The following is a 23,066-nucleotide window of genomic DNA, read 5'->3' on the forward strand; positions in this document are numbered from 1 at the left end:
GTGTACGAGGCCCTTTAAATTTTGGTATTTTTTATTGGCCCCTACAAAGGATTGATTTCTTCGGATATACCCTCGTTCTTGCTTTATTAACTCACGCAAAAGATACGGTGTCTTTTTTTTTTCTTCTCTCACAATTAATTAACATGGTGTGTTGCAGTGGAGATCCGCTCCAAAATATAAATAATTAAATTTAAATGTTTTTTTTTTCAAAATTTCAAAGTATTTATTCGGAAATCTACTTAATTACTACTTATTTTAAATTTCTTGCGTTTGGTATCCTATAAATTTATTCAACCTATAAGATTTATTTTTTAATTATATTTTAGATAAAATAAATTTTACATAAATATGTTTAATCATTCTCTATAAAATAAATTTTATTTTCTAAAAAATATTTTTTATAAATTTAAAAGAAAATAATTATTAAAATAAATGGCAAAGGAATATATTTGTACTATATTTCAAAAATATCAATAAAATTACCTCATATAACTATTGATATTAATATGAATGTATGACATTCAAATGTCGGAAAATTAATCATTTTTTTGAAATAAGTGGCCATAAATATTATTATTAAGATAATAAGGTGATGACCTAATAATCATTTTATCAGAGTTTGTTTACGAGTAATTCTTATTAATTGATTTTAATTTATATTGCTTTTGTGACTAATCTTTTTATTTTTTTTTAAAAAAAACCTTTTAAGAATAATCAATCAGTGTTTGAAAATAATCGCTCCAAGAGATTTTCTAATGATTATTTTAAATATTTTTTAGATTTTTAAATATAAATTCCAAAGTTTGTTGCATTTGAGTATTAACGACTACTTTCTATTATATTTAAAATTACCTTTAAATAGAGTTGGACATAATATATAGTAAATCAACTTAATTACGTACAAATGATTTAATAATTTAATTTTAATTATTAAGTAGATTAAACATTTTTTGTTAAAATAATTCAACATGATAACTTTAAATTAAAATTGACTTTTAAGTTAAGTTTAATTTATTTTTAATTAAATCTAAAATTATGTTTCTAAAAAAATATTGAAATTAACATAAATTAAGTCATTAAATTGATTTGTGAAACATTTTTTTAAGATCATTTATAATATTTAAAATGGATGTTGTTTAATATACGTTATTATGTTTAATCTCTTTTTTTTCCGTTTACAAATAGACTATGATGTACTAGTTTGGTCAATAAAATATTTAAATACAAATAAAAAATTAAACTATTATTAAGAAAAGCTTATTTGATTGAAAGGGTATCATGTCTTTGTACATCTAATCCTCAACTTTTTTTAATCATAAAAATACCTTTTTTTCTAACAAATATATATATATATATAGTTGTAAACTCAGATCACTCAATTCATATACCCTAAATCTCATAGGGTGTATAAAAATCTATCATAGGCTCTTTAAATATATTGTGACGGAAAACCAAGTATTCAAAAAATAATATCAATACTACAAAATTAAAGATCTAAAAACTAAAGCTATATACATTTAATCCGGATGTTTATGAATCAATTAATAATTTTCTAAATTTTAAAACCAATGTAACTTTTTTGATAAATTCAATGAAAGTCATCCCAATTTTAACTCAAAGTTTATGTCAATATGCTGATGTGAATCTCAAACCAAAAACTTTTTTTTTTTAAAAAAAAAACCTTTTACTTCTCATATTAAAAATTCATGCTAAATTTTATTTTATTCGTTTCTTACACTTTTCAAATTTAATAAATATCATGGGAAAAAATATTCTTATTTTTAATTATATTTAATGGAATAACTTATTAAGAATTTATCATGGGATATCTATATTAAAAACGGGTTACGAAATGAAATATATTAAATTTATGGATATGAGATTTTTTATCCTTTTTAATTAATTATTTATTTAAAAAGATGAATTTATTATATTTATTACAATAAAATAAAATAATGAAAACTTATGATACTAGAGTCTCATATTGAAAGAGTATTATTATTAGAAAATTTTTATAATTTGTTCTTTCAAATAATAATATAGGTCGACTGATAGTATAGAAAATATATCATTACAAAAATAATTTATGTGGAACACGAGAATATATTAAATTATAAATAATTTGGTTTTAGAAAATAATTAAGAAAAATAAAAAAAATATTAAGAAAATTATTGTTTTATATTTGATTTATCATTAAAAATACAAAAGACAATTAAATATAATTAAAATTAATTAAAATATTTGTATGTAATTAAATTATTTAATCCTTTTATTGAAGCTAAAGGTTAAAACGAAGGTATTAATCTGTAAATAAATAATAATAAATTAACTCAATTCGTGAAGCCCAAAGGGCCCAAACTGGATTAAAAGGATTAGATATTCAAAGTGAACTGGAGTGGGATTCAACTTGGGTTGGGCTTTGTCCATACCAAATTATGGATTATGACACGTCTTGGAAATCATCTACTGACAGTCCAATAGTTTAAAAATTGGGCCAGCCCAAGCATAGCCCATTATCACCGGACCGATGTAAACGCTTTGAGGTTCGAATCGTTCGATCGCCGGAGAAGCTTCAGTTCTTACCCATAAGCATTTTATCATTTCTTTTCCAAAGGCGGCGTCGATCGATTTCCGAGCTCAAGGTACTCGACCAATCTCTGTTCCCAATTCAATAAATCGACTTTTAGGTTAGATACAAGTGTTTGAATGCCGAGAAAAACGATGAGAAAATGGAAGAAATTTTGAATCGTAAAATTTTCACTATCTAGGGCTCGGAATACAGGAAATGGCACTTTACCTACAGTTAGTTTTTTGTTTGTATTTTTGTTTTTGTTTTTTTTTTGTTTTTGTTTTTGGCAGCGGAGAGAGTGAAAGAGATAAAAAGGAATCGAAATATGGTTTTCTTTTATTTTTCTTCATTTTCTTGGTAACCATACAGGGGCTCGGATTTCACTCCGAGTGGTTTGTAACTTGAGTATGCTACTGTTGGACGTTTTGAATTACAGGGTTTCTCTTTGGGCAGCCGTGGAATCATTGCAAGTTTCAATTAATGCTGTATTTTTTGTTAGATTGACGTTCTTTGCTATTTGGGAATGTCCTCTTCTATGAAACTAGATTTAGTTTAGATGCAAAGGATTAATTTCTTGGTAAGCAAACAGAATCTCGGATTTCACTCCCAGGAGTTTGTAACTTGGGTATGCTTTTGCTGGAAGTTTTGAATTCTAAGGTTTCTCCTTGAACAGCTGTGGAACTATTGCAAGTTTGGATCAATGCTGAAATTTTTGTTACATTGACGGTCTTTGCTATTTGGGAATGTTCTCTTGTATGAGATTAGTTTTAGTTTAGATGCAGAGGGAATATGCAAAGAGTAATTATAATTTTGAATTGCTAAATTTTCTCCACCCAGGATTCGGGTATAAAGAAAAAAATGCAATTTTCTGTTTGGCTTCATTGACCCAAGGCCTTCTTTTTTGGTGGGAAACAAAAGATGATAGCAGAAGAATGAAATATTGCTCTATTTTATTGGAAATCGAACAGAGGGATGGGGTTTCTCTTTGAATGCTGTTAAGTTGTCAACGCTATTGCTGAAAATTTTGAATTATAGGATTTCATTTTGGACTAGAACTAAAATTAAGGGTCTGTTTGACAGCATTTTCAACAAAAAATGTAAAAAATCTGATCTTAAAAGGAGAAAAGGAAGAACTTTAAAGTGAAAAATAACTTTGATTTTATCAATTATTACAAAATAAATAATAAGATGGTGAATTTATTTTTATTTTGAGGTGAATTTATTATGGTGGTTATAATGGAATAATCAAGATGTAAGATATAAGGGGTAACAAGTGATACAATAGGGGTATTTTAAGAAGGAAAAGTTTACTTTTATATATGGTATAGATATACAACTACGAGTATTGCTTTGTAAGATATTTTGTGCTTTTATAGTAAATTTCACTTGGTTTGATCGTCACAAGGTTAATTTTTTTGTCCCTAAACAGCTTTAGGCACACATGCATATCTAACGTGGCCATGAAATCTCTTAAGCTACAACAAAAATTTATGACAGGACCCTCTTGGGGATCACAAGAAGTGTGTGATTGCCATAATTGATTTTGAGATTATCATGTGAATGAACTAAAAGAAATGTTGACCAATTGAATGGAAAGAAACCCGTCGATTTTCTTTAATATGATTTGTTGATGTCAATCCTAAGTTTCTTTCAATGTATTTCAATGGAATCCTTATGCTCCATTGTGCATCGGATTCATCTTTTTTTTTTTTAATAGGAATAAAAAAAACTAGTTTTAATAATAAATTTAGGTAATTGAAAAGATTGGTTATCCTTCAAGCTAAATGCAATGAGGAGGCTAAGATGAATCCGATGCACCATGAGGAGGCTAAATATTGCTTAGTCGGCACCATTAAAAGCTTTACCTAAACCAACAATGTTCTCTTGGAGAAAATAAATGCTAAAGGGATAAGGAATTGCCAAGAAAAGCTCTCGCATGGAGGCTTCTCGTGGTGAATCTATGTGGTTTCTTCTATTTGGATTATGAGCAAAGTAAAATCTCAATTCTTTTGAAAGATTATCGATCTTTCAAATTCAAAGATCCAAATTTCATCAATTCTCTCCTAAAGACATTAACAAGAGAACAACATTTGAATGTCCCTTTTCTTGAAGCTTTAGGAGGGTACTTTTACCAAACTCTCCAAAAAGCCAGTGTCTAGCTTCCATGGTCAAGCCAAACTTGATTGGCTTGGAAAAGTTCTAAACTCCCTTTCCTTAGAATTTCTAAATACTCCACTAACTCCCATTTAGCTTGAGTTGCTTGAAGAATAGCCATCAAAACTAAGTTTAATACATCTCAAAGGTGGAGGGGTCTATTAAATTAATTAGACAATTCTCTTGAACTCTATGTCCTCTTTAACGAGTCACAATCAAGTGAAAAGGAATACCTTGAAACCCTTTACTAATAGTACCTAGTAGTGAAGAGCATGCAAAATCTTATTTAACATGTATGGGTTCTTATCACTAATGTTTTTAAAACTAAATGGGGTTGACTAGTCTAATTGGCCCAATTGTCGATTGGAGGTCGTCTTTCTAGTTTGGTCCAACTTTTCAACCTAGTTTTGAATTAAACTGATAATGAACCTAGTGGTTGGCCGACTAACTTGGCAGGTTTTTTCAAAACAGGGTTTTGTAGTTTTTAAAATTTATTTTTAATTGAATATTATAGGTTGGGCTTGAACCTAAACCCCTTAATAAAAAATGTTGGCTTAGTAACCACTAAGCCAATGTTGTTCTTTTATCATATATATGACATAAAGTAATCAAATTGGCTTTTTCAAAAGTTTAAAGTAATTATAATTATTTGTGTGCACTAATTTGTAAGATAATAAATATAAAAATAACATAAGAAAAACAATATAATAATTTTTATAATAGTAGAATAATTTGATAGATTAAAATGTACAGTTTTATAACAGTAGAATGTATTGTTGTTAAAATGTAGATTAAGTAAAATAATTAAATCTTATTTCATTATTGGATGTCTTATACTTCTACCATGTAATAAAATTAGAAATATTAATACATTTATATTTTTGATGAAATATCTTTATTTATTTTTATTATACATATATATATCTTTAACTTATTATAATTATCATTCATTTTAATAACATATATATTTCATATTTATGACATCAAACTTTGACCTTTATTATGATTAAACCATCTATCTGACTAGTGACCCATGATATAGTAACTTTCGTAGTTCAATGATGGTCCAGGGTTTAAAACATTGCTTGTCTTCTTTTTGAGTTTTGGGTTATGGTATAAACTATTCAGCCTAGCTCATATGGATTGGGTTTCTCTTAGGAGTATTTGTGACATGATGATTATCTCATATAAAGGATTAGGAAGCACCAGTGGAGGCAAGGTGTTGTGGCCATTCTCTTGTCTTGCTTTGATGTGGGTTGTGTGGTAGGAAAGAAATGTTTGGATTTTTTAGGATAAGACAAGAACTTCAAGGGGTCTTTGGGACATAATTCATTTCTTAGCCTCCTTTTGAGCCTCTTGCACCACAACTTTTAAGGATATTCCTCTTAATTGGATCCAACTTGATTGGATGTTGGTGCATAGTTCCAAGGGTTTGGACTAGCAAGCATAGATTTTTCTTTGTATATTCCTACATGGGACATGGTTTGTGGAACCTCATGATTGTATAGATTTACTTGTACTTTGGAGGTTCCTACTTTCTTTTTGTGTAGTTTTTAGAGAATTTATGTTCCTTCTATTATACTTATTTTTACTTACCTTAATATACCATATTGTTTTTTTTTTTATTTTATAAAAAGAAGGCATTGTTTGTCATAACACTTCAATAGGTTTTCACCTAAAACTTGTAGATGCCATCTTCATCATGTTGGTAATGTCTCTTGGAGAATCCTAGGAGATAATTGTCAAATTAAGTGCCTTTACCACATACCTAATGCCATCGGATACTAAAAGAATACAAGGTTAATCGTCTTTCTATTGCCTAAATAAAGAATGCAATGATTGGAATTAATAGACTTGTAAGATATTTTAATTTATAGCTAGTTATTAGTATTTACCTTTTTATCAACTATTAATTATTGACCTTTTTAATGATACCCTGATTTACCCAGGGCTGGTTGTTGCGGGCGTGGTCAGGACCCCGAGGTTTGGATCCCCATGGAGAGTTCTAAGGGCTTGACCATGGAAGATTCCTCGGTTATTAAAAAAAAAAACAAAAAAAATTATTAACCTTTTCATAAAAGTGCAAAATGACAAGTTTGGAAGTTATTTTGCACTTATTTGTTAAAATAATAAAACTTGGCTAATGAAAAGGATTTTACATATTTGTGATAAGTTATATTTAGTGTTATAGTATGATAATATGCCAATTTTCTAATTGTATTTGATGGTATCTATGAAATAAGGTACTTTGTTTTTCACTTTTTATATGAGAAATTAGGTTTTTATATATATTCACATAAAAGAAAACATCTTTGTAGATGTTCTCAAATTTGTTCGCTTGTATGGGTGCTATTTGTATACATTCTCTGTACTTTAGTGCGCCTTTTTTCAGAAGCATCATATGTGAACTTTTCTTTTATTTTCTTTTCTTTTTTTGTGTAGTATTAATGTTCAATCTGTGTCCTAGGTTGGGATTCTTGTGTTGAATTTGCGAGAATGATGTACTTTTTTAATTCCAATTCTATCATTACAGTTGGTCCATGGCTAAGAGTAAAGGAAAGAAGTCTAGAAATAATGGGCCTCATGTGAACCCCCCAAATGCGAGTAAGAAGATAGAGAAGAAATCTTCAAAGAAAAAGAAGAAAGTGAAGAAAATCAACGAGGCTTCTGCCCTTGATATTGGTCCTTCTTCTACTTCTACTCCTAATACGACTATCATTGCTTCCTCTAATGCCACTCCTCCTAATGCTAGCAATAAAGGGGAGAAAAAGAAGGAGAAGGGGAATGAGGAGTGGGTTTTTGGGTTTATATTCATGTGTAATGGAAAAACAAAACCTCAATGCTACCAATATCGTGTTTTTGGGCTACCAACGGGGAGAAAGGAAGAAGTAGCAAAAATCAAAGTGGGAACGAAGCTTTTCTTGTTCGACTTTGACTTGAAACTTCTCTATGGCATATATGAGGCAAGCTCTAAAGGACAAATGAATTTGGAACAAGACGCTTTCAATGGGAAATTTCCTGCACAGGTAACTAGGTTTTTAATGTCAATAATGTGGGATGTCCTGTACCTAAAATAATTTGGTGTGCAGTAGGGTGTGATGTGTGATATACTAGTTAATTAAGCTTACCTTATTGTAGCATGCTAGTTTAGCTAACTTGCTTATGCTTTTGTTATAAATTTACTTACTTTGAAAGTAGGGGTGAGATTTAATATTCGTTCTTTGTTTGAGGTTTAGCTTGAAATACAAAATGCTTGGTTTTCCTATGATGTAGTATCATTCTTGTGCTTTTACCATGCTTTAGCTTTAAAAGTAATACTTAAAATCATTTTTACCTTTAGAATACAACATAGTGGAGTATCAAAAGATGTTATTAACACTTGTGATTGATTTCATGGCGCATTCTTAGAGACCTTAGCTTATAGGGGAGTGAGCAATCCTAGATATGCTTGCCTTGGTTGTTCCCCTTGAACTTTTAAGTAGATCACCATCTATGACACTTGTGTCATTCACATATTCTTTATTTTCAAATGCGATCTTTATTCATAGAAAAGTTTAAGACATTTCTTAAGTTTAAAATCCCAACATGGGACTAATTATACTTTAATCTAAGGTGATTATGTTTCCTTTTTCTTTTGAATTTCAAAGTAAATTCTCACCCCACATGAAAAAACAACTAGAATTAAAGAGGTTCTTTTATATGGGGGCATTTTTTTCTTCACCTTGTAAAAACCTAATAGGGGTTGGTTCTTGTCTTTTTTAGTGTCTCAAAGCACTAGGAAACCTATCTTGAAGCATTATTTGAATGAAGATAGTGGCCATACTTAATACGATACTTTGGTAGCAGAGTTGAGAAATAAGAGAAATGACATGTCTTTTTGACCACTTTTAGAGATTTGGTGAGTTTTGGGAAGAACTTGAATGCCACTTTCATTGTGTTAGTTTCTAGGTAAAGGAATGAGGAAGAGGTGAAGTATTATAAATGGGAAGCATTTATAAATTATTGCTAAGGTCCTTTGCTTAGAGGATGAGAAAGGTAATTGACACAATGATCTCAAATTCTCAAAATGGTTTTATGTAAGGGAATCATATCTTGGATATAATTTTAGCTGCAAATGTGGCGATGGATTCACATTTGAGAAATGAATTGTTTAAGGCAAGTCAAATATTGAAACAACTTATAGTCATATGAATTGGAACTTCCCCATGTACTTTCCTTTGTTACATGGGGTTTCTCTGATTAGATATTTTGTTCTCATTAATGAGATGTCATTAAGTATTTTGATAGGTCAAGGGGGGCTGAGCAATGGGGTCCCCTCTCTCTATGGGACTCTCTATGGGATATTGAGTAGAGAATCTAGATGAATATTATCCTTTTTGAAATGTTTGTAGGTTCATAAAGGAGGTATATCATTTTAATTAAATCACTTGTTGCATGCTTCGGGGTAGCATATGTCTATGTTATGCTAGTTTTTGTTTATAACCACTTGGAGAAGCTTTAGAAAGATTTGCTTTGGGGTGGCCTTAATAGGGGAGACAAGCTTCATTTAGTTGATTAGAATGTGGTTTGCTTTCTCAAAGAGAATTGTGGGTTAAAAAGTGGAGCACCTTAGGTTAAGCTCTTCTAGGAAAATGGAGATTCATTAAAGAGGACAATTTAGGATGATTGAAGGCAAGTATGAGATTAGAATAGGAGTAGTTGGGATGAGGTCTCCAGGTTTATCCTTCTGGGTGGTGATAAAGAGTGATGTTTTTGTTTGATATGTAGGTTGGTGGGGCAACATTGTGTTTAAGATTTCTTTAACTTCCCATTGCTAGAGATGAGAAGCTTCAATTGTTGTTGTTGTTGTTTTGGTTTTTTGGAATAGGTAAAATGAGAGAATAGATTAAAAGTGCTTGGAAAAGGCGCATCAAAGTACACACTTAATATACAAAAAGCGCCAAAAAGCAAGCTAAAGGGAAAAAAGAACAATAAGGAACAATGACCCTAACAATAAAGAGAAGACCGAACTGTCCTTAGCTGACTGTTATGCCACCACTGCTCCTAAAACCAATATTCTAAACCTAGGCTTTTCACAATCGGAACTAACAAGAGAAGCATCTTTGATTCTTGAAAGCAAACTGGATCTACCTCCTAAGCATTTTTACAACCATTGCCTATCTACCAATGCAAGAAGGGAGATATGACATCTTTATGCAATGAGAGTTGAATCCTTACTGCTCCTCCCTATACCCCTATCTATTAGAGGAGAGCTTTTGTAATTAACTGAGCATTCTAATTTCCAGATCTCTTTCTTGAGATAAGGTGATGAGTTTGGCTTCCTCTTCTCCCTTGAAACATTAACACCATGCCCTCTCCTCATCTCAATATTCCTCAAAAGTGTGAGGATCTCCTTTTCAAAACCCATAGCTGGCATCCCGCAAATCTATTGAAATCGGCTAGCTTAGTAAAGAGGTCGTCAAAAGGATACTCCACCCCCACCGAACAATAGTTAGACTTCCTTACAAGTAGGACCTTCAACATTTGTCCAGAAATTCCATTATTGAGCCATCTTGAAGCATCATCCTAAGCAAACCATTTCTAGCTCTTTGTAGAAAGCCCCATCTTTGACTAAGAATCCTTTTCCCAATCAAGATCGTATCACAAGGGTTGATTCAATGACCCACTACCATTAATGGGTGACCTAGCCATAGAAATAAAGGGGGAAGAAAATGTAGAATGCCCTCCCTAAAGCAATGAAGCACTAGAAGATGACCTACCTTCGAAAATTGTTGCTTCTACTAATAAAATGTTATCAACCCTTGTGCCAAGCATCAGGCATCCCATTTGAGGTGGCTTCGTTGTTGTTGCATCGCTATGCCTTGTCCAAGTCCATCTTGCTGTTGCAACAGGCCATGGCGTTGCACCTATCGCTCACCATGTTGTCTCATTGCATAAGGTATTACACCCTTGTGCCACCTTGCATTGGTTATAGGCCACTCATGGGCCAAGGTGCCGCCGCATGCTCCAAGTCAAGGGGTTAAACACCTTTTTTTTTTTTTTATAAATTAAAAAAAAAAGGTATACATAATGTATACAAAGTACCCATAATACCCAAAAGGAAGCACAAAAACACAAAAACTAGCAAACGACCCCTACATAAAGCTTAACCAATCCACAAATCCTAACATTGACAAAAAGCCGTCTTCAATATACAACTTAACCCAATCCCAAAAATAACACTAATCAGCTACCCAATGGTTTAGAAGTTATGTTGCTTGGAGTTGGGTGTGGGTGTTAGGTGTGGATATTATTGAACAATCAATTTTCCTAAAGGTTTAAGCAGTTAGGTTTGAATCTATAATGTATATTATACTCTCTAACACCCTACTTTAAATGCAACCTCATACTTGCATTTTGAAAGATAAACAAACCTATATGCAAATAAACCACAAACAACCTTTGTTACCTTTGTTGGGCTTGCACGAGGGCTTAATAATTGAAGAAATAACATAAAGTGAGATTCAAACTCATAACCTCCCGTTAAATGAAGATTTGATACCATGTTGGAGAATCAATTTTCATAGCTGCTTTTGGGCCCACAATCATGTATATCATGCTATCTAACAATCTAAAATTTAGATTTGGATATGGGGGTATGATATAATAAAAAGGGAAAAAAAAACACAAACCAATTTGAAGTCCATTAAAAGTAAAAATATCTTTGATTAAAACTTCCTATATTTTTTGTCTTTATTTTTATCTTTTCTTCCTTATCTCTTAATATTCTTAAGTTCTCTCTTATATATATATATATATCTTCTTAAGTTCTCTCTCTCTCTCTCTCTTCAATGTTATAATATGCTAAGGAAGTTGAAAAAAAAAATAAAAAATCAATTAACATCAAATAGTCATATCTGAAGCAAAATAGGAGTATAAAATAAAGGTCTGACACCCACAACCATGTTGTGTGGTGTTGATATGGGTATGTTGGGTGAAGTTGGAGAATCCGAGAATCATAGTTTAAGGATTGTGGTTTTTTATGTTTTCTATATTTAAGATATCTTAAATGCAATCTTCGAGAGCAGTGTATTCTAGTTGGCATTGTTACCTTGTTAAGAAAGGAGGCAAATGGTTCTAGGATTAACTTCTTATTTTCAATATTTGAAGTAGTTGATAGCTATTTAAAATAATTACAATTTTTTTAATTTTCTTTTTGATAGACAAAGGTAGATTGAATTAAGAAACGCCAAAATAGGGGGCGCACCCTACGTACACAAGCAGTATACAAAAAAGAGCCAAACCAGGTTGCAAAAGAGAAAGAAAAAAACCTAGAGATAGTGAAAGCTAACCACAATTCCAATCACCCAAAAAATTTAGAAAAGAGGAAAAGTCTAATTCCAAAAACTACTAAGACCACTCTAAAAGTTAATGAGTGCAGGATAACATTCTTTCTTATATCTCTTTTCTATTTTGCTTTCTTTAGCATAGTCTAAAGATGGTTCTTGTGCCTTGTAATTTAATTTCTTTAATTTGAAAAGAAGTTTGGGGAGTTTGAGGTGGCTTATGCCATAGGAACTGGACTAAGACCTATGGGAAAAGGCTTTAGGGAGCTATTAGAAGAGGTTGGGGTACATTTAAAACAAGGTCTAGCTTTCCCTTGGGCAATGGAGAAGGACTAAGCTTTGGTTGGATGTTGGATGTTTAGTTTGAGGTAATTGCTCTGAAAGATTTCTGTGCAACTTATTTAATATTGCGGCAAACAAAAATGCTTGGGTTGTGGACTTGTGGGGGAGGAGAGGAGTCAGGCTCATTAAAGTCCCAAGGGTTTTGAGGTGCTCTTCACACTAGGAGCTATAGATGGCAAAGATGCTTTTGCAGCAAAATGATTTTGTAGCTTATCCATTTTGTGGTCTTTCATGTGGAAACATCGATGAGTTGGTTTGGAGTCCGTATGAGAATGGATGTTTCTTGTGAGATCCTTTTCCTTAATCTTCAGGGTTGGGAACTTATTGTCAATTTCTTCCTAAGGTGGTGTGCTCTCTTGTTGTCTTTGCAAATAAAGGAGGAATCAGAAAAAAAACCGTACCCTCATGCATTGTGTTTGTGCAAGCAACTTGTGGTCTTTGCATTTGTCCTTGTTTGGAGTGTGGAGGATGTAGTTTTTCTATGTGAAGGGCATTTTGTAGTTTATATAATATTCTTTTTTGGGAAGGGATGAAGTTTGTGCAACATTCCTGCTTTGTGTTTGTTTTGGGTGTGTTTAAAAGGAGCAATATCAAAAGATTCTTGCACCAAATCTCTTTTTGCTTGGTTGGGGAATCCTTTGGGAGATGAAGATCTGCCATTTTGAGATTTCATAGAAAGTTTGGGTAAGGTTGTGGGTTGCTTTAAGACTAATGTGGTTATTTTAGAGTTTGTGCTCTTTATTCGAGTTGTTCCCTCTCGATAGGCACTTTTATATAGTATACCATTTACATTTGCTGTTAAAAAGAGAGAGAGAAGGATTCAATTTGTCTAGAATTTAAAAAATATAAAGCAATGGGGCTCCCTTATATTTCCTTTGTTATTTTTCTATATATGTTTGATAGACCTTTTATGTTTCGGAGATGGAAGGCAATGCGTTGCTTTCCTTGGTTGTTTCAAGTGCTGGGAGGGTGCGTTCTCTAGTCGCCCTTGCTCTAGAATAGCTACAATTTGTGGTTTTCTGGAGTAGTTTATGCTGAGGAAAAAATGTCTTGGCTAGGGTTTTGAGATTAAAGAACAATTAAATTCCTTAGGTAGTTTTTTGTTTTTTGAGGAGGGGGGAGGATTCAATCTGATGTTCCATGGGTTTGGGTATAAGTATGCATCTAGGTTTTGGATCATTTGTATCCCAAAATCTTAGGGCACAAGAATTCAGCTGAAAATGATCTTAACTATAGGTCTGGGTACCTGGATACGGTCCTAAAGAAAAATAAATTAATACTAAATGTAAGCACAATAAGATAAGTTATCTATAATACTTCATAATTAATTATAAAAATATATTTATTACATCTTTTCTATTTTAATAAGATGTTAAGCATTATTTGACTTCAATGTTACTACTAATTGTACGTGAAGAACCTATTTATTTTTATTTAAGGAGGATGCTAATAAAATCTTTAAGAAACTATTATATCACATTACTAGTAGACTTTGATTAGTTTAAAACATTTGAAATTTATATCAATTGTGTAATATAATTCATATTTAATTTCTTATCATATGAAAATTTTGACTTTTTATATTAATTATTATAATTTATCCATATATATTAGTTTTAATATTTATCTTTAGATTTTTTATGCTATTAATTATTATACATATCTTTAAATTTTATATTATATTAATTATGATATTTATTTTTAATTTTTATGTATTGTAATGTTAAAAAGTTAAGTAAAAGATAAAACACTTCTTCAATTACAAGAGGTAGAAGTTAATTAAAAAATTCTTTATTTTTTATTACAATTTATTTAATACTATAATATAATATGATTTTAAAAACTTAAGAAATAAATAAAGAGGAAAACAGTTGTATTTGAAGTATAATTAAAGAAACAGATAAAGCACGAGCTAAATAGTTGGATGGATCTCGCACCTACACCCATGTCATATTGTGTCAGTATGGGTATTTTGATTGAAATTAAACTGTCTACGTATCACATATTCAATCCAATGATCCATTTTCACATGTATGAAAGTTGTTTTACTTTTGCTAACCCTGTGTAAATTGTTGACTAAATCTCCATTAATGTAGTTTTAGTTAATAAGATTTTGTTTTTGCATGAGGTCTCTATCTATTAATAGTTTGTATCCCTTTGGGGCCATCTGGTTCATAAGAGAGGGACCTGCTAGTGCTCTCATCCTTGTTTGTCAGCTTGGCTGTTGAATGGGATATTAACATGGTAGTTGTTAGGATTGAAATTCTCTTTTATCTCCCCTTGAAATTTTTATGTTAATGTATTATTGGGACTCTTTCAATCAGAAAGAGCACCAGAAGACGATCCATAAACTAACTGGAAAGGAGTTCTCATGATTTCAGTTTAAGAGATGCACTTGTTAAACTTCAGATTCTACGATTTCAGAATGGATAGAGCTTAGAACCAAGAATAAATGCATAAGCAACTGGTATCAGGGAACGTTGGTGGCTTGTACTTGCAATTCTTGACAAAGATAATATTAAAGCATTTTTCTTTTTGAAAGTTTGTGAAGGAAGACTGAGTTGAAAAAAAGTTTCCCTTCAGTAGTACCGCAGAAGATAAATAATATCATGAGGATGATGCTATATATTTCTTTTCTCGATGCTAGTGTTAAAAAAGCCAGCATTCTATACCTTGATTTTGTGCTGTAATTATTTTTGTTTCTTTTTTATCCTTTTCTCTTTGGCTTATCATTGTCTTTCTGGTTAGGTGAAGTTCAAGATTTGGAAGGAATGTTTACCACTTTCTGAGGGTGCTTTCAAAAATGCTATTCGAGATAACTATGAAGGCTCCAAGTTTAGGCCGGAGCTTACTAAAAAACAGGTAGAGCAAATGTTACAGTGACTATTTAATTTTCAAATTGTATTGCTTGCAATTTCATTGAACATTTTCTTTATTTCTAAAAGAAGTTGGTTTATAATGCAAGGTGAAAGCTTTAATTTCATTGTTCCGTCCAATCAATGTGCCATTACCAACTTCTGTTGCTCCTTTGGGTTCGAATGTGGCCCCACTACATTCATTCCCAGCTCCACTTGTGGAGGAACAGTTCCGCCCATCGGCAGGACTGCCTCCTTTAGAGGACCCATATTTACCAGGCGTTCAACATACTCATGGCCCACTTGTTTTGCATCCTCGTTCTGCTCAAGTGGTTTCATCTTCGCTATACGATCATTATGGAGCAACTGCACCACCATCTTCAGTGTATGATCATTATGAAGCAGCGCCCTCTGTGGCACGTGTGCAAGCTTCAATAGAAGAACCTCGTGTTGTTCGGCAGACTACTCTTCCTCATCATACTGACCCCTATTATTGCACAGCAGCACCTCAGACATACTTGACTGAAAAACCTGTCTCATCCACACAATATCCATACAGAAGGTAACTTTTCTGACAATTCTGAACACCTGCTTGTGCTATGATATTTATTTATCATTTTGAGCCTTTTCGTTTCTTTTATCTGTTTAGTTGGTTCCCTCTTATTAACATGCAATTTTCGAGGAGCCGATAACTATCTGAAGAACTTATATCTATAGTATCAAATCACTTATCAAAAAAATAAAAATAGTACCAATTGCCAGGAGGGGGGTGTGTGTTTCCCCATGAACTCAAATGTGAAGATCTTTTTCTTGTATTTTTGGTTGAAGTTCGTAAACCATACATTAGAGATTATGAATCCATCTACATTACACACTCTAATCTTCACCCATGATTCTACTACTCTTGCAGGTTCTTTAGTTTCCCAACCAACAGACTCATAAATAGATGGCTCCAAATTTGTTAAAGCTCTGATTAGTTTCTCTGTAGATTTGATAACACAATTATTCTTGAAATATATTTACATAATTTGTATATACCTCATTATCTCTCATGGCAAGATAAGTACTCGGATTTTCTTATTTTCATACTGAAAGCCTTCCAATAATCTGTGAATCTCCTCCAGCTTTCTGTTATTTTATTCTTTTATTAGCTGATACTCTGACCTTCTCTTAGTGCCAACATATTCAGATCCAACAATGGTTCTTGAGGTCAAAGCTGTACACATTTTAGATGGTGCAGTTAGTGGGTGTGGATGAGACTCTTCCATTCCTATTTCCTTCTGTTGGATTTAGGAAAACTCAAGCAAATTAAAGTCCATTTTACATCTAATTCAATCAAATTCATGTCTAGATGGGTTATGCAAGTTTGCGACTAGTAGGGTTTTTTTTCTTCATGACTTGAAATCTGCCTCCCACCAGACCATCTGTGATTTATTGTTAACACTGCCGTCTTCACAGGTATGTGACTGCACCTGAGATGGTTCGTAGAGACCATCCTGTTGGTTATGAAAGGGAGTATCGTGTCTCTCACTTGCCAAGGGTGGATGAAGCCCTCCTACCAATCGAAGCTTTAGTTGATTACTACAATCAACGCCCGCTACCAGCTGCAAACACCCATCCTTCATTACGACCCCATGCTTTGGGACCACCATATGTCCCAGCACCGGCATCACATGCATTACCAGAATTGCCATCTTCGCATAGATCATATTATGCTCGAGAGGAACCAAGCCGGGTTTATGCTGTCGATCCTCTTCGAAGACCAATGCCTGGAAGGCTGAGCTTGGCTGAGCCAGTTGCACCGGTGTCTTCCTTTTATTCCTTTGCTGGGCCTCCGCCAACTTTCCGGTAAGAATGAATTGAAAGTGGAAATTTAGGGGTGATGGTGAACTTTTGCTTATTATTGAGAAGGCAAAGCTTTTTGAACTCCTTTTCAGCTCTGTTACTTGTATGCTTGATGCCATCAACTTCTTCATGCAATTTTAAGAACATTTGTCCTAGTAGGCCTGAATGTGCCTCTCTTCACATGGAGGGTTTCTTAAATGCTAAGCACAATTTCTATTAGCATTTGGGGAAAATTCTCAAGCTCTCATATTTCACAATTTATACATTTTTCTCAAATATAATGCAGGGAAAGTGGATTTTTGTTTAGTTAAAATATTTTTAAAATGCTATAATTATTCTTATTTATAATAAAAATATGTTTAAAATGTAATTACCAATTATAAAATCACTTCCAATTCCTCTACCATTGTTATATTGTCATATTTTAGGTGTAAAGCATATAAGGTTTCTTTATTAGATTTTGGAGGTGCGAGTGCAAGTATGAAAAACCTTGGAAGGTGGAAATGTTTGGTTGGAACTTGGAAGTACATAGGGTAAAAGATGAGATTAGTGTACTTACCCTATCTTGTTATGGAATGGGCTAAAGACATTTTCCTACCATCGATTTGAAATTTCATAGAATGTTCTCTCCATTCATTTAATTTATTAATTTTACTCACCTTTTCTCTCGGTTAAAATAATTGAGGTATTTGATAAAATTTCAAATCAACGGGGAGTTAGGTATATTTAATTAAAACCTCGAGATGAAATTAAAATTTAACAACCTAATGCATTATTTTTTATTTAAAATTTTAAATATTTTAATTATAAATATTACTAAAAAAGAAAATTACATATTAAATTATAAATTATAAAATGGTTCTTAAATAATAGTCAAAGCTTTCATGTTTTTCAATACAAAATATTAAATTATAGTATATTTCTTATTTTAGACAAATATCAAACTTTGAAATGTAATGTTTTTTTATTTTTTATTTATTAAAGACCATGCTATAATTTTGTGGGCTATGAGATCTTGACATATCATTGCAAGGATATCATATTCTAGTTGTGCATGATTTACTTTATCATACCCCAATGTAACCTAAATATTGTATGATTTTTATGGAATCTTAGCATCATAGGAAACTGTTTGAATGAAATTATTTTGTTGTTATTGAATGGAGGAAAGTGTTTTTACCTTTAAACGGGGATTTCATAAGTAGTCTGAGTCGATGAATGATATTTGGATTGTAAGAAGTCCGCGACAAATCCCACGTTGAGCGGTTTCAAGATTGAGACTTATTAAAATCGATTTGTTTTTAATTAGTTCAATAATTTAAGCAATTAATTGTTATTAACGCAAAGTCTAATTCCTCCTTAAATTGCGTTTGACCACTTGCATTCAAATCACACAAACTTATTCTTTGAATTCTTACACTTGTTGCTTGTCCTACTCTTTTCAAAATTTCTGACTTAGATTTTACTTTTAAGAATTGTCAATCCATGTCATTCCATTATAATATTTGATTTTCAATTTTTCAATGCTTTTACATCATCTTTGGAAGGGATGGCAAAGGGAGAGGAGCGGGTTTGGGATAAAGACAAATAGGTTCGAGGTAGGTTTGAGAAATTTTTTGAAACCCAAATGAGTTTGGATATGACTTTATTATGCCTTGATTATATATAATGTGAAATAAAACAAATTATAAATATTTATAATTTTTTTTTATAAATTTTAAAAATTAAAAAATTTGAAAAAAAAACATTTAATTTTTTTTTTCTTCACAAGAATATGTATAAATAAATGGAACAAGTTGGGATGAGGTGACTTATTTCCAACCCCTTTACTATCATTCCTAATTTTTGAAATATTGGAATTAATTGGGATGGGGTGACTTATCCCGAACCCCTCCATTATCATCCCTAATATTTGAAATATCGGAATAAATTGGGATGAGGTAACTTGTTTCGATTATCATCCATAATCTTTAAAAATATTGGAATGGAGAATAGAAATGAGAAATTTATTTCATCTCCTATTCATTTCATTGATGTGTTTGGATTATTTTTAAGAACTAGAATAGAAATTAAAAAAAAATTATTGATATGAAAATAAGTATCTAAATCTCATTAATCTTTTGATTTTTTTTCTTTTATAATATTAGGATTTTTATGTATTGTCAACTTATTTTGATTTTTATTCTTACGTGTGAAACACATCTTTTAACATATAATTAGATATGATTTTTTTTAAATAAACGTTATAGGCGTTTACATTTGGAAGAGAAATCAAGAAAAACACGTCTTTTTGAAAGTGAAAGTATTGTAATACTTAAATTTGATTGATTCAATTTAAAATAATAAGAATCTTTTACTTTTTTTTATTTTTTTTTGAATTTTTTATTGGTATTGAGCTTGTTACAATGCAAAAACTTGTACTTTTTTTTAGTTAATAAGACCCATTAGTTAATATATTAAAAAAAAGTCCATTATTGAACAAAAGTAAAAAAGCCATTATTTTAAAATACTTTAGTGATTTGAAATCGATATCAACTCAACTATAACCTAAAATGATATCTCTTTGCTTAATAGAATCCATTTATTTGAAAGGATGGAAAGGGTTTAAACCAATAGATGGAAAACAATTTTTGGTTACGAAACCAAATTGTTTGGACTTGGTGCCCTTCACATCAACTAAGTTTGGAGTAAATTTGACCATTTTTAATTATTTATGAAGGATGACCAATTATAAACGCTTAATGAGAAGGCGTAGGAGAGGGGGTGGGGGAAGGGGTGGGGGTGGGGGTCCATTTTGACAAGAATTAAGAGAAAAAAAAGTAAACGAACTATTGATGGAGACAAATGGGGAGGTGGTCAAAGAAACCAATTAGGCATGTGCCTTGGCTCAAAACCTCCAAGCCTTCTTATATATAAAAATAAAACAATGGGGGCACATTGAATAAGAAACAAGAGGGTTGTTATGATGGGAGGCCGGGAGGGGGGGGTCATCACATGTTGCCCACTGACCAAGTCATGTTACTAGAATCTGGGTTTCAAGGGTAAATTCAAATATTAGAAGGCTAATGTTTGGAGGTCTTGTCGGAGACCAACATGAAAGCATTCCTCAACAATTATTTTGCCTAAATTGTTTGGAGTTTGAACCATGGATTTGGGGTAGAGGGTGGTCAGTGGTGTGGGCATCCGCTCTTATTTCTTTGACATGACAACCTCACATGTAAAATGCATTGAAAAAAAAAACTATGAGACTAAGTCGATGCCTACCGAATTTTGAAGTTTTTAACCTTCACATTGTTTTTGACTTTCTACTTCCAAATTGTTGAAATCCCGTCTCTGAAGTGGAGTTGTTTGTTTGTTTGTTTATTTGATGGTTATCTCTGGGCCAATTAAAATACCTAGTAGAATTTTTCAAAACATTTATTGATTTGACAAGTTTGAATAAAAACTCTTCCCACATTAATTAATTGGTTCATGTGAAACCCCCTTCCAGTCAAAGTCAGAAATAGGTGTTGTATATATCCACAGAACATCCGTGTCTATCTGTCTATCTACTTATTAATTAACAAATGTAATAGACGACTTTCTTTGATAACTTCTTCTTTTTTTAATTCACAAATTTTAAATTATTTTTTTTAATGAAAATATGTTTATTTTTAAAATAATTTTGAGGAATTTATTTTACTATTTAAAATATAAAAAATATTTTTTTCCAAGTTTTTACATTATACATAAGTCTATAATATTTTTATGGAGAATAAATGGACAAATATAAGAAAATTGAAAACATGCTATTGCATAATATTTTATTATATGAATATTTATTGGTGAGAAGAAGCATGGATACATAAGGTTTTTAAAAAAATTGAAGAAATATAATTGATGTGAATTCAAATTGATTTTTAATTTCTTCAAAAATCGAGAAAACTTGGATTACAAGGCATCAAGAGTTGGCTAACAAGACATCGAAGGCAATACTTTTCACTTATCCTATTTGGATTATCTTATGATAAATCATAATTTTTTCTTTTTAAGATTCAAGAAAAAAATTTCATGACTATTGATAAATTTTATTAAAAGAATTTATGACTTAAAAAACTTAATATAAAGATTAAAAAATATTTTTTATAAAAACTTTATATTATTAATATTATATCTTAAAAATTATGATTTTGACTTTGATTTATCTAAAAAAATTAGTTTTTAAAAACAATTATCAAACAAGTCATTAATTTTCTTTTCCTCTTGGTATTTCATGATTTAAATTTTTTCTCAACACTAATTATAATATTTATTTAGAATCAAATTAAATCATTATTGTAAACTTTATCTCCTTAATTTTTAAAAGATTGTATAAAGCTTTAAAATAAATTAAAAAAAATATTGTTATAGCAATTCAAATTGGCTTTTAGTTCCTCAAAATATCGAGAAAGCTTGAATTCTAAAACACGAAAGTCGACTTACACACCATAGAAGTTGACTTACATGTCACAAAGGTTGTCATAATCTCATTTTAAGTTGTCGACTTCTATTAAGCTAAAAACTCTTTAAGTTAATAAGAATTTTTATAATTTTTAACTAATTTTAATAATAATAATAATAATAGTTCAAATAATTATTCAAAAATTATAGATAAGAATGATGATAAAATATGTTATAATTTTTTCCAAATACTTGGGCAAAGTTGAAAAGCAAACATAAGAAGACAAAAGAAGCTACAGAGAAAGATTTGAATTTGAAATTACTGAACAAAGGAGAGATTTTTCTATCCTACTTCTTTTCAAGTTATTCAAAAGAGGGAAAAAAGGGAATTTGAATGAAGAAAAAAAAAAGCGATGGACCGAAAGGGAAAGAAAAGAACATTAAACCAATAAATCTTATGAAGTGTGATATCATGGGTGACAATTGCAAGGAATCTTCCTTCCACTGCCACACATGTGGCACTACAGATAAGCATTGAAAAAAATGAAATTCTGTTGAAAATATTTTTATTTTTATTTTTATTATTGGGTTAGACTACACAAATTTTTTTTAAAAATTCCTTATTCCGACGTGTCAAATAGACTACTTTAATTTTAAAAAAAATCGATTTTTTTTAAATGATAAATTGAACAAAATAGCGTATTAATATTTGGAAAAATATGAGGATATGTTGATATAAAAAAATTTAAAAAAATTATGGATGAAATTAAATAGATAATTTTTTAAATTTATTTTTTATATTTTATGGGTTATTTTATTGGTTAGATCGCTTTTTAAGATTTAATAGAAAAGATAAGAGAAGTGCTTAAACTTCTTTGATGACTAGATTTAGGTATTTTTTTATAAATAAAAATATAGTCAATTTATTATTTTAATATGAAATATTAATTTAATGACATATTACATAATTTTATTCAAATTTAATTTTATATAATTTTACGGTGGTTTTATAAAACTTCGTTTGAGAATTGTATTTAAAGATGTTTTTTTTGAATAAAAATTAGTTTTTAAATTTAAAATTTGTATTTAATAAATTTTTAAAAAAGTAATTCTGAAAACATATTATTTTCTAGAATAAATTTAAAGTATTTTCAATTTTGAAGCAATAGCTGAAAATAAGTAAATATTTAAATATATATATATATATATTTGACGTAAAAGTATACACTTCAATAAAAAAAAAAAAAAAATTATTCCTTAAAATAATTGATAGTCACTAGATTTGTCGATCTACTCCTTGGAAAGGCGTCTACAGAGAAACCAGATCGTCTGTCATGGGGTTTACATATAGGAAATAAACCTGTAAATTAGGCATATTTCTACTCATAAATGAAGCTTCAAGGAAGACAGGTGTTGAGCTAATTTAAGGGTTTTTATTTTATTTTTTATTTTTTTGCGAATTTTAAAATAATTTTATATATATACATTTTTAACTCTTATGAGGGAACTACTTCGCAGGCGCTGATAGGTGACCCTAGCAGATTTATATGCTTTTC

General features: G+C 30.8%; 1 protein-coding gene across 1 annotated transcript; it reads left to right on the forward strand.

The window, feature by feature from the left end:
- The first annotated feature begins 2,591 nt into the window (after positions 1-2,591).
- On the forward strand, positions 2,592-17,310 carry LOC100255660 (uncharacterized). Its single transcript, XM_002267732.5, has 5 exons — positions 2,592-2,643; positions 7,258-7,750; positions 15,140-15,253; positions 15,357-15,808; positions 16,705-17,310. The coding sequence occupies exons 2-5, from the start codon at positions 7,265-7,267 to the stop codon at positions 17,096-17,098; spliced, it is 1,446 nt and encodes a 481-aa protein (XP_002267768.3). The 5' UTR covers positions 2,592-2,643; positions 7,258-7,264; the 3' UTR covers positions 17,099-17,310.
- The last annotated feature ends 5,756 nt before the right edge of the window (positions 17,311-23,066 follow it).

The sequence above is a fragment of the Vitis vinifera genome, chromosome 1 (genome assembly GCF_030704535.1).
Source record: "Vitis vinifera cultivar Pinot Noir 40024 chromosome 1, ASM3070453v1".
Taxonomy (NCBI): domain Eukaryota; kingdom Viridiplantae; phylum Streptophyta; class Magnoliopsida; order Vitales; family Vitaceae; genus Vitis; species Vitis vinifera.

Bases quoted from the DNA above. Each gene is read 5' to 3' on its own strand.
- LOC100255660 (XM_002267732.5), top strand. From the start codon at position 7,265: ATGGCTAAGAGTAAAGGAAAGAAGTCTAGAAATAATGGGCCTCATGTG. The intron at 15,254-15,356 runs GTAGAGCAAATG...TTATAATGCAAG, and splicing joins CGGAGCTTACTAAAAAACAG to GTGAAAGCTTTAATTTCATT. The intron at 15,809-16,704 runs GTAACTTTTCTG...CCGTCTTCACAG, and splicing joins ACACAATATCCATACAGAAG to GTATGTGACTGCACCTGAGA.